The 18,346-nt window shown below is 34.5% G+C and overlaps 1 protein-coding gene across 8 annotated transcripts in view; it reads right to left on the minus strand.

Annotated features, from left to right (window-relative positions):
* Positions 1-18,346, minus strand: part of ADGRG6 (adhesion G protein-coupled receptor G6) — a 138,844-nt gene that overhangs the window by 44,357 nt on the left and 76,141 nt on the right. For 5 of the 8 annotated variants that reach the window (XM_024739401.1, XM_024739400.1, XM_024739402.1 and 2 more), the window contains exons 5-10: positions 16,954-17,022; positions 14,607-14,690; positions 8,655-8,740; positions 5,391-5,443; positions 4,307-4,369; positions 722-864 (exon numbers count right to left, since the gene is read on the minus strand). In XM_024739401.1, the coding sequence (XP_024595169.1) occupies positions 722-864; positions 4,307-4,369; positions 5,391-5,443; positions 8,655-8,740; positions 14,607-14,690; positions 16,954-17,022 (498 nt within the window). The remainder of the gene's footprint in view (positions 1-721; positions 865-4,306; positions 4,370-5,390; positions 5,444-8,654; positions 8,741-14,606; positions 14,691-16,953; positions 17,023-18,346) is intronic. The other 3 variants (XM_024739404.1, XM_024739403.1, XM_024739407.1) reach the window with 1 other exon arrangement.

Consider the following 18,346-nt stretch of genomic DNA (forward strand, 5'->3'; position numbering starts at 1 on the left):
GAAAAGGCTTCATAGAAGAGGTGACTTTGGACTGTCCTTAATACTATATCGTTGATCATCAGGTGGGCAGTGAGAGGAGAGGAGAGAAGTGTGGGCAAAGACAGAGAAAAGAGCACTGCACGTTTGGGGAGGTGCTCGAAGCACCACACCTGTGGCTGGAGTTTAGGATGTGAATGGCATCCAGGTGAGAACTGAATCTAGGTCCAGGATAACACCCAGATTTCTGGCCTATTCCAGCAAAGACGGTGGTATCTTTAATAGAGACAGAGAACATAAGAGAAGAGGATGTTTTATAACACGAAATAGTCTTTTATAAGATTTACCTCATTAGAGATCCCAAATGCACACACACACACACACACACACACACACACACACACACACACACTCTTTATTCCTAAAGTTGAAGCCAATTCTGCTCAAGGTTATCTTGGCATTTTGCTCATATTCTTAGTATTTTCATAATAGGTTCCTAAAATAGGGTATAAACTTTCATCTGCCTCCTTCATTCCCTTGGATTCACAGGTATCAAGGTACTACCTTTTATGCTAACTTTGTCACCCATTTGTTAACAGTGTCACCAATAGGATGAATTTCATCATCAGAAAAAAATAGCTTTAAATAAGCAAACACACAAAGGAAGAATATTTTTTTTTGTTTCAATTAAACCTGGATAGTAGTCACATAAAACACATATTATAAAAATATTAAAGGCACTTACCCAGTCGCCTCACGTTCACTCTGTGTAGCCTCAAGCCCTCATCCAGGGACTCATTATTTCTTAAGAGCTTCTGCTGAATGGTTCTTCCTTCTAAATCGGAATTGTTGGTAGCATTGTAAACTAGAAGGGCCAAAATCACCAACCTAGGAAAACAATTCCAATAGAATTGTTGGTGGTGCTATTGACCAGTTGGTTGTTTTTCGGGTGGAAAAATAGAACATTTGGATATGGTAGTAAGAGGGTGACCATAAAGTGCTGAGACTGAAGAAATATGCCAAGGCACTCAAAGACTTCTGCCACTGCACAAATTATAAGGTTAAAAAAATCTCAATATGAATAGATTTTATAAGATACTGCCTGTATCATCTACCATATCACCCCATTTCTTTTGAGAAATACTTTTAAGTAATGTTTTACAGCATACATGCAAGAAAGGCCATATTTGTGGTTAATTCCACATTGTTTCTTTAAAGCAAAAAATAAAGTTTTTCAAGAAAAATTAGAATTTCAACTAATCTGACTAAACTTTTAACTTTTGAAATTATTAAGTGTTATTGTTTACAAATACGTTACAATTTCTCCAGAATTGTGATAAATGATTTTCTAGCTCCATGAAGTATTTACTAGTACTTTGTACACTGAAAAGTTACAAAATAAGTACTTGAAATTCACTCAGTGATTGGTCAGCATATCACTGAAGAAGTTTATAGACTGCCTGACCCTGCATGTCTTTAAAAAGAAATATCTCTATGGGAAGCAGAGATATATCCTAAAAGCCCCACCAAAACTTTGGTTCTACTATTTGAAGTAATATAATTTTCTCTTCTATTGTAATCACAGCTGTAGTCGAGAGCAGAAATCAAAAGATGCCCAAGTGAACTCAGTAGAACTGTGTTACTATGACGTCCTCAGTGGAGAGGCAGTAGCATATTTTATTTATGAAATTCTGGGGGTATCAGTATAAATGAAATAGAGTATTAACATATTTGTGATGCTTAAAAAAAGAAAAATAAGTGAAATATTTGCTATTCAAGGTTAGGTGAAATTTGAAAGTGGCCCTATTTTTTCCCTAACTATCTGTGCTAAGCTCAAGGACAACATACTTCACAATTCTCATAATTCACTCTGAAAAGCTATTTATCTCTAAAATCATTTACTGCTTAATGTTCATATATGAGTCATATTTCAGGATGAGACAAACATAGATGTGAAATATAATGGTGAATTGTGATAGCTTAATAATTTGTTCAACGGCCTATTAGAAAAAAGTATCCCTTGATGAAATTATTGTTGGAAACTAACCTTTGCCACTCCAGTAACTGAGAACTTATAGTTGGGAATATGACCTTTCACTTCCTTTGAATGTTGAGAACACAGTACAATGTGGATGGTACTGACCCAAATTCAGCAATTCAAGAATGACCGTGCGTTTTCACAGGTCTTATCTGTGTTGCTTTCCTCTCTCATCCTGGAAACTGAAACTATTTTATGGTTCTGTAAAGTCCAGTTCTATCTGTTGTTACTATCAATTGTTCTTTATTTGAATAAACCAGTCTCTGCAGCTTTGGTTTCCTGTCTGTCTAGGTAATAGAGTATGATAGCATTATCTACGGCTAGGGTCTGTGTTAAGTGTTAACAATCTGATTGAAAGAAAAGGTTGGGAAAAAAGCGTGTGTGAAGACTAGTAGATTGTTGTTTGGACAAAAACTATGAGAGACTATAAAAGTTCATCCATGAACATAAAAGAAACAGCGAGCAGAAAGAAAGAAATGGAGGTAAAGCCAGTAAGAACAAATTTTAAAGCAATGCCGGAGTTCATACCAAAGAAAAACAAAATGTGTGGATTTTCCCATATACATTGTCTAAGTTCATTCTCCCTATAATTTTCTGTAAAGTTACCCATTGGTTTGACAGACAGGAAACGGAGATTCCATGAACTTAAATGTTGTTTGAACAAGAGTTTCGAAGGTGCTGACACATATTCATGACGGCTGATTTTAGTATTGTCAGGTAGTAGAAGAATCACTTTAGGTGGGACTACAGCATGGCAGCACAAAGTCAGAAATCCCGGCTTTTCATGTTGCTTGGTTGATCTTGGGCAACTCACTGGGTCTTAGTTTTGTCACTGGTTGAAAGGGCAGGATGTTACCTGCCTTATCTATGTCAGCGAGTAATTGGGAGAGGGAAGCCAATGAGCCAGTGAATGTGACAGTGCTTGGAATCATAAAGTGCTGTGCAAATGTGAGGAGACACTGCGATGAAGCTTACAGTGAGGATGAGGATTATGCTTCCAAGAAGCATTGGCTTAATATATTTATACTTCCGAGAAATATGTTATTTGGCTCTTCTTATAAAATGGCACTGTTAGAATCTGAGTTTGAGCCCTCTGCAGAGGGTATACCGTTGGAGATACCCTGAACCAGGGCTGCCACAACCGCAAGACAAAGTGTCCAGCAAAGGGATCCAGATAATCGCTGGATCCATTATTCAAGGCTCAATACGATCTAGCAGTAAGGTTTGGAAAAAAGAAAGTATTTGCCTAAATAGAGGAGAAGAGTCCTGTTACCATCAAGAATACAGTGTTAAAATACATTAAATACATTATTTGTTCACAAGGAAAAGGTCACAAAGGAAAAGGAATAATTGATCACAAAGGAAAAGGAACAATTCCAGAAAATAAAAAACAACTTTCCCTAACCAGGTGGCCCAATCCAGTCTGTTGAATACTTAACAGAAATAAGTTTGAAATATAATCTTAAAGACGTGTTTTTCTAATGCCGAATAGAAAAAGAAAAAAAATAAGAAAACTCTCTAGTCAACTCTCATATGAAATTTTATTACTAGCTTCTCATAGTAAGAATGTATCACCTGAAAAGAGATGTATTCCATCATTATAGTTGTAAATACATAATATTAATTCAGTCAATTGAAACTGAGTAAGAGATGTGAACTTTTGCTTTTCAACTAATATTTTTATTCTGTGGAGATGCAATATATTACCTGAACACAACTACATTTATTTCATGTAGGAGTTTACATTATTTTTTAAGAACAGTTGGCCTTTAAGTGCCAACTATTACATATGGTGAACATATCCATTAAATTACCTGCCTGCATAAGTCATGACCTTGATATAAATTTACAAATGAAGACTTCAGGAAATTAGCCGATGGCTTTGAATGCTGAAAATATCTCGGCATCTATCACCCATATTATTAGATGCTATTGTACATAAGTACCTTACTTGAAATAACACTATAATTATTTTCTTTCTTTGAAGGTCTCTGAAATTTCAAATAAGAGGTAATTGGTTATCATAAACTGGAAATACTAAAACTAACAAATGTTCTACTTCTGAATTATTTTTTATCAGATGTACATTTCTACCCAGTCTGCTATATTACAGTTTTAACTACAGGAAAAAAAAAAAGAAGGCTGTCCACTAGAGATAAAGACATAATTTAATTGTGCCACTGGATTGAAATGTTTCTCTCCTACCGCACTGATTTCATTTCTCTACCAGACAGTCAAAGCAGAGAGCAAGAGAAAGATGTTACATTTTCTGCAAGACGTTGCCGGCGTTACCTTTGATCATTCACAATGCTTCTCCTCACTTTAATCTTGTCCTCTCCAGTGCTCAGGTGAAAACTAAAAATACAAATACGTACATTCATTATCAGCTTCATCTGCTGCACAATCAACAACAAAATTTGAGGATGTGAGAGAAAGAGGCAGAAAGGACATTCTAAGTCAGTGTTTGCAAATGTGTGTTCTGAGGTCCTAGTTCTTTCATATGCCTGAGACGAAACAGCTCCATGGTCAAATAAAGCTTGACAGCTACGTGCCTTCTCTCTCTCTCTCTAAGATTCAGGATGCATATCAGTACACGAAAGAACCTGAGATGCTTGGAGATACAGAAACTTGCTTCAGTTTGTTTAATAATTTAGCTCCTGAACTAATTTGACTTTTTGATCCCTTTTTCTGTGTTATTACATCTCTTAGGTTCACAGAAAACATGTTTAGGGTTCATCAAATACACTTTAGAAACTAATTTAAGTATAAAACTGTAAAAACAAGGTGCAGAGGAAGACAGGTGAATGACAATATCTGCTAGAGATTCAGTGGAGTGTTTAAATAGAAGATTAGTGAAAGATAATTTTGAAAGGCCAAGTTGCAATCAGACTGTAGATGTCTTATCTTGTAGAAAAATTGTCTCCAAACTGGGGTGCATGCAACCCAGGGGGTGCTCTAGATGATCTACTGGGGTGTGAGAAGCAAGTAACAGAACTTCCATTTATATTTAATTATCCTCTCAGTTTATGATACATTATAACATAATATATTGGTTAAGTAATATACACACATGCATATATACAATTTATTTAAAATCACAAATATATTTTGGAAGTACAAACTACATTTTAAAAAATGATTGGGATCTACAATCAAAAATTTTAAAACCATTGCTGCATCATTGAAGCTTTTTGTGCAAAGAAATGATATAATATAGAGTTGTTTTAGAAAGATTATGAATATGGTGTGTGTGTATGTCTGTACTTACATGTATGTGTGTGCAGGAATAACCAGAGAGAGAGGGGGAGAGAGAGAGGGAGACAGAAGTATTAAATTAGACACTGCTTTTTATTTTTCAATTTACTCTGTCATTTACCTGATATTAACCACATAAACAGTATAGTTCCAATTCTGGAAGGTTGAATTGAGCTGAAAATACAATAGAAAAGGATAAGTTTGAGTAATACTTTTAAATAATTAAAAAAAAAAATTTAAATCCAGTTTCTTCTCTCCCATAAAGTGTTACTGAAATAAGACCCTGGGAAAATTCCGAAGAGCTAGAGCAGTGAAAGAAAGTACAGATAACAGTTACTAGATCACTGTATGCCAAGAACCTTGCAAATGTTATTTCCTTCATTCTCACAACAACTAATGAGATAGGTATTATCTGCACTGTCCTCCCACCCATTACACGAAGAAACTGAGCTTCACAGAGATCAAATAGCTTGACCAAGCTGCAACTAAGAAGTAGCAGATCCCAGATTGGAACTCAAGTCTTGTCTGTCTGCAAACACTATACGTTTGTCTCCAGCCCCTATTATAAAGGGCTTTCTCTGTAATGGGCCTTCAAATTAGCTGTAACACTGAAAACTTAGCTGCAATAGGGTACACAGGGAAGATGAGCACAATACACACCTTCCATATTCTTCCTTCAACAATCACTGAAATGCATTAACATGTTTTTCTAGCAATTACCATGTCAGAAGAATATTAGTAGTAAGAAAAATTATAAGTTAATATAAACCTTTAAAAAAACAAAAAAGTTCAACATTATGGGGAACTGTGTTATAATTGTTATGTGGTCATTTAAAAATTTTTATGTGTCTCAGCACCAGACTTTTTAATGAAGCAATGGATTCCTCTCAGTATAAATAAAAACCTCCCATATGCATTGTCTAACACAATCACAGACCACCATTTCTTTACTGACACTAAATTCTCTTACTTCTATATCTCCTCCAAAGAGTTTTTTGGGTCTTGTTTCATACATACGTTTAGCCTTCCTTGTAAGCATTTTTAAAATGAATGTAAATTCTAGGAAATTCTGGCAAGAAGTATTAAATTATTTTTAAATTATAAATAGCAATAATATGAAACAGTATGAAATAGTAATAATATGAAACAATAATATGAAATAGTAATAATATGAAATATATTTTCCTGTTTCCAAATATCTGCTCTGGTATCTTACACCTTAAGGGAAAAGTGTCCATTAAAGTTTAGCTTCAGATAAACATGATGTTATGTTGAAAACCATGCATGAAATAAATATAAATGTAAAATTATACCTTGTCTAAAGCACAAACTTTCCAATGAATGCTAATTTACAGAATTAATAATATTAGAAGTGGTTCCTTTGAGAATGAAAATAAAGAATTTTATATTTTGACTAACACAGCATTGTAAATCAACTATACTTCAATAAAATAAATTTTAAAAATAGACGTTTTATCTTTTGAAAACATTCTGACTTTAAAAAAGCAGAGAGAAGAATGCTGGAAAGAAAACAAGATGCAAGATTATACTCATTCAGTAAAGCCCTTTCTTGCCTTTAAAAATAAGACCATGTTTTCCTACCATTCTTCAAATATTTATCTATATCAATATACATATAAACATATAACATATAAACATATAACATATAAACATAAACATATAAACATATATATGTATGTATAAAGTATTATCACCACTACCTTTTATTGTATGGTTTAACTTTCTTTTGCTACCAAGGACACACTTATTAGACAGCTACCATGTACGAAAACCCATTTTTCTTACTTCAGAATGTTTACCCAAATGACAAATGACTTTTTTCACAAAAATTGTCTGAACTGTAGTAGTACATAAAAACAGTACATGGTGTCACAGTATGCTGTAGATAGGAAATAAAATAATAGAAAAAATAGAAACCTATGGAAAGTTAAATTTTTGGTATTGTTATAGAGAAGAAGAAAATTCTTTAACGCTTAGGCTGTATTTGTAAGAAAAATAAGAAAACGCTTAGGGTTTTTTTAACTGGAAATTACCAAATTTTTAACCAATAGAATGCGGGTTAAATAAATTATAACCCAAATATCCATCAGCAGAAAACTTGTTAAATAAATGACTAGAGAGCCACATAATGGAATATTGTACCCTGTTTTTTAAAAATCGATAAGGACGGTCTCTGTGTACTGACACTGCAAATCTGGCAATAACAAAAATAAGTACAGTGTGCAATGGTGTGTACAATATGCTACTTTTAATATAAAAAGAAAAAAAAGGACGTAGAGTCATTTCCTTTTACAGTCGCAAACAAATTCTTGAAAAACCCAAGAAAAACTAACAGTGATTTCTATGCAGACAGGTTGGCCTCCAGGCAGATGAGTGTCAAGGATGGTGAAAGATATTCATGATATATCTTTTTATATTTAGTGGTTTTTGAATCAAACACTCAATTAAATAAAAAAATAAGAAATGTATTTTTAAAAACAGTGCTGAACAAATGAATGAATTCACTGCTTGTTCCAGCCAACACCTGAAGATAGGGCCCATCTCCCAGTCTCTGTGGGAGGATAGGAGCCTAACTTCGATAGGCACCAGTTAGCAACCCCAGAAGGGTTTCTTATGGACCAACCACCCCTCCCACTTTTTTGTAACTTTTCACTTTCCTGACTCTGTTCAAGTCCCTACCATTCCTCCTCCCTCCACCCTCACTGTTCCTTTAAAACCCCCAGTCACGTCTGCACAAATCAGAATGGGGCTCAGCACGTTCTCCTACTGTCAGTGGTTACTGAATAAAACCTGCTTTCACTGCTTTAAAAAAAACAGAACAGGGCTTCCCTGGTGGCGCAGTGGTTGAGAGTCCGCCTGCCGATGCAGGGGACGCAGGTTCATGCCCCAGCCCGGGAAGATCCCACATGCCACGGAGCGGCTGGGCCTGTGAGCCATGGCCGCTGAACCTGTGCGTCTGGAGCCTGTCCTCCGCAACGGGAGAGGCCACAACAGAGAGAGGCCCGCACACCGCAAAATAAAATAAAAAATAAATTAAAAATAAATAAATAGAACAAAAACAAAGTGCTGAAAATGTATGGATATAACAGTAAATAAACATACCTCTCAAAACACTTTTCCATTTGTGAGGCACCTTTCTTATTTGACATAATAGTCTATTAGGCTCTTTCTTGTCCTTATTCAAATGTATCTCTCTTTCTATTCAAAAGTGCAATATCTCACTTATATATCTATACATACATTTATAATGAATAGTATCTATGTTTCGGTATGATCTGTGGATTCAGTTAGACAGTAGAGTCTTTTCTAGATTTCCAGAGATTAAAGTCTTAAAACCAATAAAGAAATTTTACAATTCACTTACCCATTCGGCCACCTTGCTCTGTACTTTTACCTCGGGGTGATGAAGGATGTTTTGAATCTCTATGAAAATTCTATAAATAATTCCATCTGTCCATTGGAAATAAGATTTAGTCCATTAATTATATTTTACAGTCACATACTTACACTTACAAGGACGTGATTTCATACAGCTTAAAAGAAACGCCTTCTACATAGGTACAGAAAATTTACAAGGTATTTTAACTTCATTCTCATTGACCTTCGTAACTTTTTAGAAATAGTTATCATTTAGTTTACTCTTACGAAGTCATTGCTTCTAAATTATCACCTGCATATGTTTCTTCATATTTTTTAATTCTATAGAATTCTATCTCCTGTATGTTAAATGGTGATTTTTCAGGTACAATTTCATTTGTTGTAACAAAAAATTATCCTTTTTTTCTATATTATGAAGAATGATAGTTTGGAATGTGAAAACTTGAGTAAGATGATGGGCAGAACTTAATTTGGAAAAGAACAGGCATCACATATTTTTGGCCCACAGCCCCTTATCCTCTCTGTCCTCTTTCCCCTCTTCACTAAAGCAATTACTTCCATTAAGTTATTGGGTTGTATTTCACCAGATTTTTTATCAAAATTCTATAAATGTAGTCATTTGTATCAAGTAAAGGGGGAAAAAAGAAAGAGTATTTGCAGATGGAATTTTAACTGGACTCGCTTGCTTTTAAAAGAAAATCCTATGTCAGAAGGAGGTTCAGCTTTTTTTGGGGGGGGTGGCAGGGTGCAATCTTTAAAGTAGTTTGCCATATATATATATTTTTAAAATGAAAATCAAACTGACCAGCCAGGATTTGCTAAATCTCTCTCTATGTGTGTTATAGGGTACCTTACTAAAAGTAACTAATGAGAAAAAAAATCTTTTTAAAAATGGTAGGTTATATACAGAAAAAAATATTGATTCTTCATTATTGTCAATCAATCATCTACTTTCATGCTTACAAACATGAGAAAAATATGCATAGAAAATGTAAAAGTATATAATTAAAACAATGGGAAATAGATTTAATGAAGATTTGGGGGAGGCAGTAGATAAAAGTACAAAAGTATGCCTCTGGGAACTCCCAAAACTACCAAAATGCAAATTCCAGTCATACTCCTAAAGGAATGTTTTTCCACTACAGGGGTCAGAAACTCATGCTAAAATAAATTGCCGCTCCCAGGTATAATAATATAAATCTATGAAATTGGTACAAGTCCAAGGATATTTGGTTTAATTTATGCATACTATTATTCCAGCTTCTAAAACTCTTCAGGTATTTTAATGATCCTGACCTCATGTTCCTTTTAAAAATATTCTGAATGAAAAATAATTCCAGGAGTATATTTAAAATAAATGATAATAATTCAGACCAAAAAACAAAAAAAACCTTTTCACACTGTAGCTCTCATCATATCAAATCATGGACATTCTGAATGAACGAGAGGAAATTCAAGTTGCAGAAGTCCAGGATTCTATATTGATGTCAGGATCTGAGGGCTATTTTGGGCATGTTCCCCGGTGCCAATAAAGTAAGTGACAAGCTACCACTAGATGGAGACCTAAAGCATGTGTTTATGTTAGGAGTTGTATTCCTTCTCTCTCAGGAGAATCCTGCAAAATACTAAAAATCAGCATTTTTAATCATTCACATTTCTGAAATTTTACGGAAGCATCCAAACGCTTAAGATGTTTTTCTTTAAATTTAAAGTATTTCCACACTTTTTTCCCAATTCAGTTTTTATAAATAAGAAAGACATTACATATCAAAGTCAGCCTAAATCAGTTTATAAATATATGATTCTCTCTAGAGTCACACTGCTTATGCTAAAAAAAATATGTGAATATACCAGAGAACCTACCCCTAAGTGTTAGAGATTCTCCGGTGCTGTGGATCGTTTTCCAGTAGTCTCTCTTCAGAAGCCTCAGAATGAGGTATATATATATATTTATATATATATATATATTTAGCAAAAATTATTCAATAGTGTCTACTGGTTACACTTATTTAAACTTTTTGGATAACGTAGTCAACAAGTAATCCTAGGAAATGTCCAAGAATGAACTGTCAAAGCAAGATAAAATGTCCACTGGAGGGGACATTTTGGACCACAGTGAAATAATTCTCTCAAGCATTGACATTACAGAGAACGCACAACTAAGATACACTGATGCAGGCTTTTCCCTGTCCTCCTAGTAGTCAAGTTGCCTTCTCCTATAGATGTAACAACTCACATTGTGTCTCAGTAGAAAAGCTATTCACAAATCTTCATATGTTCCAGACACTTCAAAAGATGTATTGTCCTAATAATGACATCCAAGCCTGAAGAATTTGTGATAGACTTTTTTCCAATTAGATAACTTGTCCAGCCTCACAAAACTTCAAAGTAGAAACCATTGCTTGCCATAACAGATGTGGTATCAAAACATGTTCCTGTCTGTAGATCTTTCTCCAATTATCTTTCCCCTTTTTCATCTTCTTAACACTCTCCTGAGAGTTTCTTAAAAGGTAGAGAAATGACAGACACTACTTTATTCTCCATTCAAGGGTATGAAATATAGGTTTGAAAAGGTAGGCTTTAAAATATACATTTGAAAAGATAAATGTTAAAGTATAAACCAAATGTTATTTTAGATTCAAGATTATTTCTTTGAACTGGTGATGTGGCAATTATAGTATGTCAGTGGCATTTATAATACGACTGGAGTCCTGTTCATCCTACACACATGATTTCTTTAAGATACTTGGCCTATAAAGCTAGATTGATTGTTGGGTGCACACAAATATCCTGAGAGTGAATTTTTTTGAGTAGTCAAACGTATGGGAGAAACTAGAAGCAATGATACAATTTGCACTTGTAAGTTAGGTTTTTAGAACAATAATAAGGACTAACAAAGTTAGTTCCTTACTTGGATTGCTTGTGCTAATCTCACAAAAGTCTAATGTCCAGCAGCAGTACAGTGATGTTTCAGGCATAGAACATATGATTTGGAATGGAAACAATGATTAGTCCAAGAGCTTTTCTTGGGAATGCAACGCAGAAGGCACTAAGGTTATTTGTAGGAATACCTAGATTATCTCTCATATACTGAAATATCTGTTTATGAAAAGTAGCTTAGAAGATAAGATTTTCTTAGTATATAATCTGAAGTATCAGATAAAAATCCTATTGAAAAATAACAAAAAGAACTTTACACAGGGGGATAGGAACATTTTACAAAAGCCAGGAAGATAAATTTGATTGATATACTGAAAAAATATGTCTGATTGCCAAACAATCTCAATCCCTCTCCCTCTGACACCAGCATATCATGATTGACGAACTCAGTAAATCTCTTTAATAGTCCAGAGTTTAAAGGACTAGATGAGGTAGATACCAGATTTGATAGCTGTCTATCTTTCTTACAGTGAACAAAACAGGGTTCCCGAATATATCAGATCATAGGCCTGAGAATGTTTACTACATCAGTTTCCCAAGGAGTAAGAAAAGTATATTTGAAATTGTTGACGGTGTGTGAATAAGCTTAGATAGTCTAGGACATGACACTAAATCCCATTTATTCACAAGGTAAACAAGTAATTCTCTTTTCAATTATTTCAAATTTGACTATACCAAAGAAAAAACATCTTAATTACAGTGTGTCTCTAACCCTTTGTTACCCTCTCTTTTTAAAAAGATAATGAAGGCTTTAGGTGCTGAGATGTGAGAAGGCAATAGGATATAGAGAGAATTCAACAGCATTGTTTTCATTACATTTATTTTCACTTTTCACTTCTATTTTAAAACAAGTAGTACTGGTTTCATTTTACAACAGTGATATTAATTTATTTATATGAATATAAATGTTTAAGTAAAAAAGTGAGTCAATTTAGGGGGAAAAACTATTAAATAAATAGTAGAGGTGGTTCAAGGATGTGGTAAAATTGTTCAGATGGTACATAAATTTGAGTACACAATTTTGAGACTATTGCTACTACATGACTTTCAAATATTTTAAAATATTTTTAAGTGCTAGGATTACATTTTTATCAAGAATGATCTGAATTAGATTTTTTTTCCTTTAAAGTGGCTAAGACAAACCATTTAAACTGATTCTAACATTTGCTTGCTTTGTTGAAACTCCAGTGAAGGTTATGACGCAGAGAGAGATGGACTGAACAAGGCTCTCTTCAAGAACGTCAGAAATGACATGATTGAGTGAACACAGCTCCACTCCACCAAGTCAAGGACTCTGAAGCATCATGTAAACGTTCTTGGGCAGCAGAGGATGTGCCAGTCCTAGAGGGAGAATGCCACAGAGGCTCTTTGTGTGTTCATACAAAGGGTGAAATACTTAGTCAGAATTATAATATTCCCATCTGCTGGCTGGGGTCCATGTGAAATATGCACTGGAAATTTCAGCTACTCTTGCTTTCTTGGGGATTGTTGGAATTTTTGCTCCATCATAAATCTCCTTGGTGTAACCACCAGAATAACCATGAACACTTCCCTGAATCGATGTCTTTATATCCCTAATGAAATTTATATCTACGTTTCATGTAAAATATTCCGTACTTCCAATTTAAATGTCCTTAAATGTACAGGAAGTTGATGTAACCCCCAAAGCCAAAAGAAAAAATGAACTATGTGGGTTTCTTTTCTCTGGGTTTTGGTCCCTGGTGATATATTACAGATGTCTTGGCCTTGCAAGTTAAATGATTGGGGTTGAGAAAATTCCTTTGTTTCTTATTTTTAATTTATTTACTTTTGGCTGCTTTGGGTCTTCATTGCTGCATGTGGGCTTTCTCCAGTTGCAGTGAGCGGGGGCTACTCTTTGCTGTGGTGTGTGGGCTTCTCATTGTGGTGGCTTCTCTTGTTGCGGAGCACAGGCTCTAGGGACATGGGCTTTAGTAATTGTGGCACTCAGGCTCAGTAGTTGTGGCTCGCGGGCCCTAGAGCACAGGTTCTGTAGCTGTGGCGCACAGGCTTAGTTGCTCCGCTACTTGTGGGATCTTTCCGGACCAGGGCTCGAACCCGTGTCCCCTGCATTGGCAGGTGGATTCTTAACCACTGCACCACCAGGGAAGCCCCCTCCTTTGTTTCTAATACCTCATATTTGAGAATACTACTGTGTTTGAAGCAATGGTGTTGTCACCTGATTGGAATTTCTCTTTTTTAGAAGAAACTGAAATCACTTACACTGAATTACCAGAAGGCTATGCATTGTAGTTAATATAGGTAGCAGATTAAATAATAACTCAATTCACCTGGCATTTCTCCAGTTCATTCCTTATCTTATGTGACTGCTATATTTGCAAGTTACAAATAATATAAACAAAAACATGTATATATAGAGGGAAAAAACAGAAGGTATTGGCAGTTACTTGAAGTTTTGTCAGTCGAAAATTGATTTATGATTTAATTGATATACAGTCACATTCTAACCATTATTCTTCAACAAATAAAAATAGAGAGCAAAGTATTACCATATAAAAATAATTTAACTGTCACAAATGTTTGAATATAAAGTTGGCCTTAGTGAGAAATTAAATTACTAAAATTATTCAGTTTTTTGAGATTATAAAATGCTTTAAAAACTAGTTTCCTTAGAGAATAATCTGACAGAATGTGATGAATATTTTTCTTCTCAGATCTCTAGTATAATGCAAATTAATTCCTTTAATTTAATGCCTTTCTTTTAAAGCTTCCTTTGAAAGAAATTTTAGCTAAAAGTGCAGAAGCGTGGCACTAGAAATGTACTCATTCCATTGGTCATTAGAATGGGGAACTCAAAGGAGTCAAGTGATATTTATTTTACTAGTCTTACAAATGTACAAATGTACCAATTGATTCTAACAATAGAAACTTTGTTGGAACATTAGATATTTCCACCCTTAGAATAAAATTTTTCATCAAGTCAGACATACTACAAGTATAAAAGATAATGATTTCTTACCATTCCTTTGTTTATCGGTTCTATTAGTAACAGGCATGTTAGTGGTGACAGTGGGTGGTGTAGTACTAGGAGGGTTTACAGTAGCTGGTAAGAAAGATGAGAGAGATGTAATTTTGCAAGGAGCACATGAAAGTTAATATGGATGAGCAATCTATGGTTAACGCATGAAAATATATAAAGGAGGAATGGAAACCATTTCTTGCCACTAAACACAAGTCCCAAGGTTATAATGCATAAAATGAAGCAACGCGTTCTATGGCACATTAAGAATCTGTTCCCATGGCCTTTCATGCCATATTGTATGAGAGTCTGGAACCGGCACAAAGGGAATGGAGAAAGAACATTTAGATTCTAGATCTATGTTTGCCATCAAGAGGCTGATGACCACACAGTAAATGACTAAACCTTATCCAGAACTCAGTCTGCTAAGTTTGTAAAAAGAAAGGTTAGAGAAAGAAGTCTGTACAGCACTTGTCAGCTTGAAAATTATCTAAAGTCAGTCTTTCTGATATACTGAGACTAGCAAAATAAAATCTCAGGGGAACATGCACTTCTAGAGAAGGTAAATGTAAAGGAAAACAAAAGAGAATGAAATGTATAGATGAAATCAATCATCTAAAGATCCCCAAATCTTTACTACACACTGATGGATAAAATGGATTTCATAAGGGCAAGTCATACAGGAGAGACTTTTCAAAACAGTATGTCAAGGCTATGCTTCTGATATTACTAAAACTCTCAAAGATTAAGCCCTTATGTAATGCTTTAATACCTTTCCAAGAAATTCTGGAGGAACAATGTAAGTAGTAAAATAGCTATACACATTATTTTCCTTTAGTTTATCTTTGGAGTATATTTGTATAAGATGTACCTTTCTATGTACAATAACCATTTGTTACGTATTTCTCTTAATTAGAAAAAAGTTACCTAAATTTAAAACATTTCAGTGATTATAAAAAGAATTACCTTCCAAAGCCTCTTTAGAAAATATTGAATTCCTTATTCAAAATGTGTATTCTTAACTAAAATAATTTTCCATTCCAAAGTAATATATAACACCTAAGAATGGGGATTCTTTTTGAAAGTCTTTTATATTTTTAAATTATGAACAATCAGTTATATTTATTTAATGTAAAATACATCAATGAATATGAAAATGCTTTTTGGTCATTTAGGACATAGGGGGAAAAAAAGCTGGGCATCTAGTCCTTTGACCCAAGGAATCATTCCTACCTCAGATTAAAAGAAAAAAACAAAATTAAAATTAAAAAAAATCTTCACACCTTGAATTAAGCAAAACCAAGGCTTTTTTCTATTTCATATAACTATTTTAAAACTACACTGAGTTCATGGAAAGAAGCTACTTAATGACTTTATTTTCTTAGGGTATTCATCAATAATAATATCAAGAAATAATGTCTCAGAAAGGAAAAAAAGATAATAATGAATTACACCCCTTCTCCCTGCCTACTCTACTCCCACACTGGAGCTACAGAAGAGAGCTTAGGTTTCTATTCCTTCCATCTCACTTCTAACCCCCATCACTTTCATGTTATGATCCTCTTAATAAAAGATCCCGCTTTACAAAAGGCATGGTCATGATTCTTAATGTGGCACATAGAAATGCTACTTCAAAAAGAAGTATATAATAGAATAAATGGATGAAAATGGGTCATGGGTAATTAGAAGAAGCATGATAAAATTAAAGTAAAATATATTATGCTAAAATCTATGCGACTATGTTTTATTTAGCATGCAACCATTCAGTACGTAATATATATACTGACCACAGTATAGTCATTATGCATTATAATAATTAATAAAAGAACATCCATATTATTTCAAACTATTTTTATCTTACATACATTCAGACTATTCATACATTCAAACTTATCATATTTCAAACTTATATTTTCATGTTAATATTGAAGTTACATTGCCCATCATAAATTGCCTCATGGCCTTGTCTTAACTAACTATTCAACTTAATTTTTCCCCTTGTTTTTTAAACATGAATACTTTTTCAAAATATTGTATGGCTATATTATACTGGACAATATTCTTGAGACCAAATTGAGGGAAAAAATGAAGTCGACCTTTCCTAATAGCATATAATCATTCACATTTAAAAAACTCAGTGCTTTATGGAAATGTGGTCATACAGTGTGTGAATGCATTCCTTCTCTACACTGCACACCCACACAACTAAAACACATCCAGAAATTCTTCTGGCTTTCTGGTTTCTGGCTTCTCAAGTGAAAAGATAAAATTCAAAACAATGACAACTACATTTTCCAAAATAGCAAGTAGGAAACAGAGACTCCAGAGGACGGTGTTGACTCCCTACCTTGGCAAAGGGTCCCCAGATCTGCACAGTTGGTTAGTTCTGCGGCCGGGAGCGGGATCAGGTAGGAACCTCGATCAACACAGAAAGATTGTACAAATTTGACTTATGATTTAATTATAGTTTTTCTCCCCAAAAATCATGAATCATCTGGTTGGTGTAATAGGAGCAACCCTGGAAGAGTCCACCAGTAATATTCCAACATCAAGAAAGTCTCTAACAATCTTTATGTATCAATGTCAAGTTACTGAAATGTAAAATCAAGCTCCTGAAATCTCCCTCAAAATCTTTAACTCAATCTACTGGCCCCATGCACGCATGAAAGGAAAATAAGTGTTACCGCCCCTTAAAGTGTGAATAAAAAGTTCAGGGCCTTTTCGCATAATAAATTATAAGGCTTTGGTGGAAATTCATACAAATGAAATAATAAGAACATCAAAGATAAGTTTCAAAAGTGAACTTGGATATTACTAACACTCATAAAATGCAAGTTTTTGGTTCATAGGCACTAGCACATGCTAGCTGCAATTCCAGAAATAAGTTTCCATGACTGGAAACTTATTGGTCTCTGTGTCTTTTTATTTCAAGCTTTGCCTGACTCATCCTCAGCAGGAAACAAATTTTGAGCTGATTTTCTAGTAGGAGTAGTGGATTTTTCTCTGTTGCACTAAATCTCCCTCTGGCTATTAACAGACTTTTACCAACAGGTTGAGGCTGAGGAAGATAGGCTAAACTTATCGCAAGGCATATTGTACTATGAATAAAGACAGAAGAATAAATACAAATATATATACATACCTACACACATATATTTAATTTTTAAAGAACATTTCTATAATAGTGACTACATTCTAATGTTTAAACATTTTCCAAACTTTCCTGTGGGAATGGTACATAAAGGCAGAGCAGGTACATGAGCCAACAAAAGATGTCTAATTAGGTTAATTGTGTGCATAATTAGAAAGCATCCCAGCAATTTAGCAGCATCTCGGGAGTCATGGTTTCTTCATTCTTGATTGCCTCAGGCAGCTGGTCCAAGGAAGGAATCATGTTATCTCAGAAAAACCCAACCCTGTGGCCTCCAGCAGGTCTGCCATATTAACTGGCAAGAAGATCTCATCACAGACCTTTACATGTTCATCCAATAAACATTCACTCACTGTTTAAAGTGTGTGAGACATGGAGGCTAGAAGAATGCTTTAAAACAATGCCTCTGCTCTCAGAGAGGCATGAATGGGAGATGGCTTCACAGTTCTCTGAGTGATATAGATGCATAGTGGCCAAAAGGAAGATGTGACCAGCAGTTTGGTGAGAAGGGTGAATAGGAAATTCACTACAAAGATTAACCGGAAATATGAGGGGTCACTATACTGATCAGGGGAGAAGAGACTAGAGA

This window comes from Neophocaena asiaeorientalis, unplaced genomic scaffold (genome assembly GCF_003031525.2).
Source record: "Neophocaena asiaeorientalis asiaeorientalis breed wild unplaced genomic scaffold, Neophocaena_asiaeorientalis_V1.1 scaffold162, whole genome shotgun sequence".
Lineage (NCBI taxonomy): Eukaryota > Metazoa > Chordata > Mammalia > Artiodactyla > Phocoenidae > Neophocaena > Neophocaena asiaeorientalis.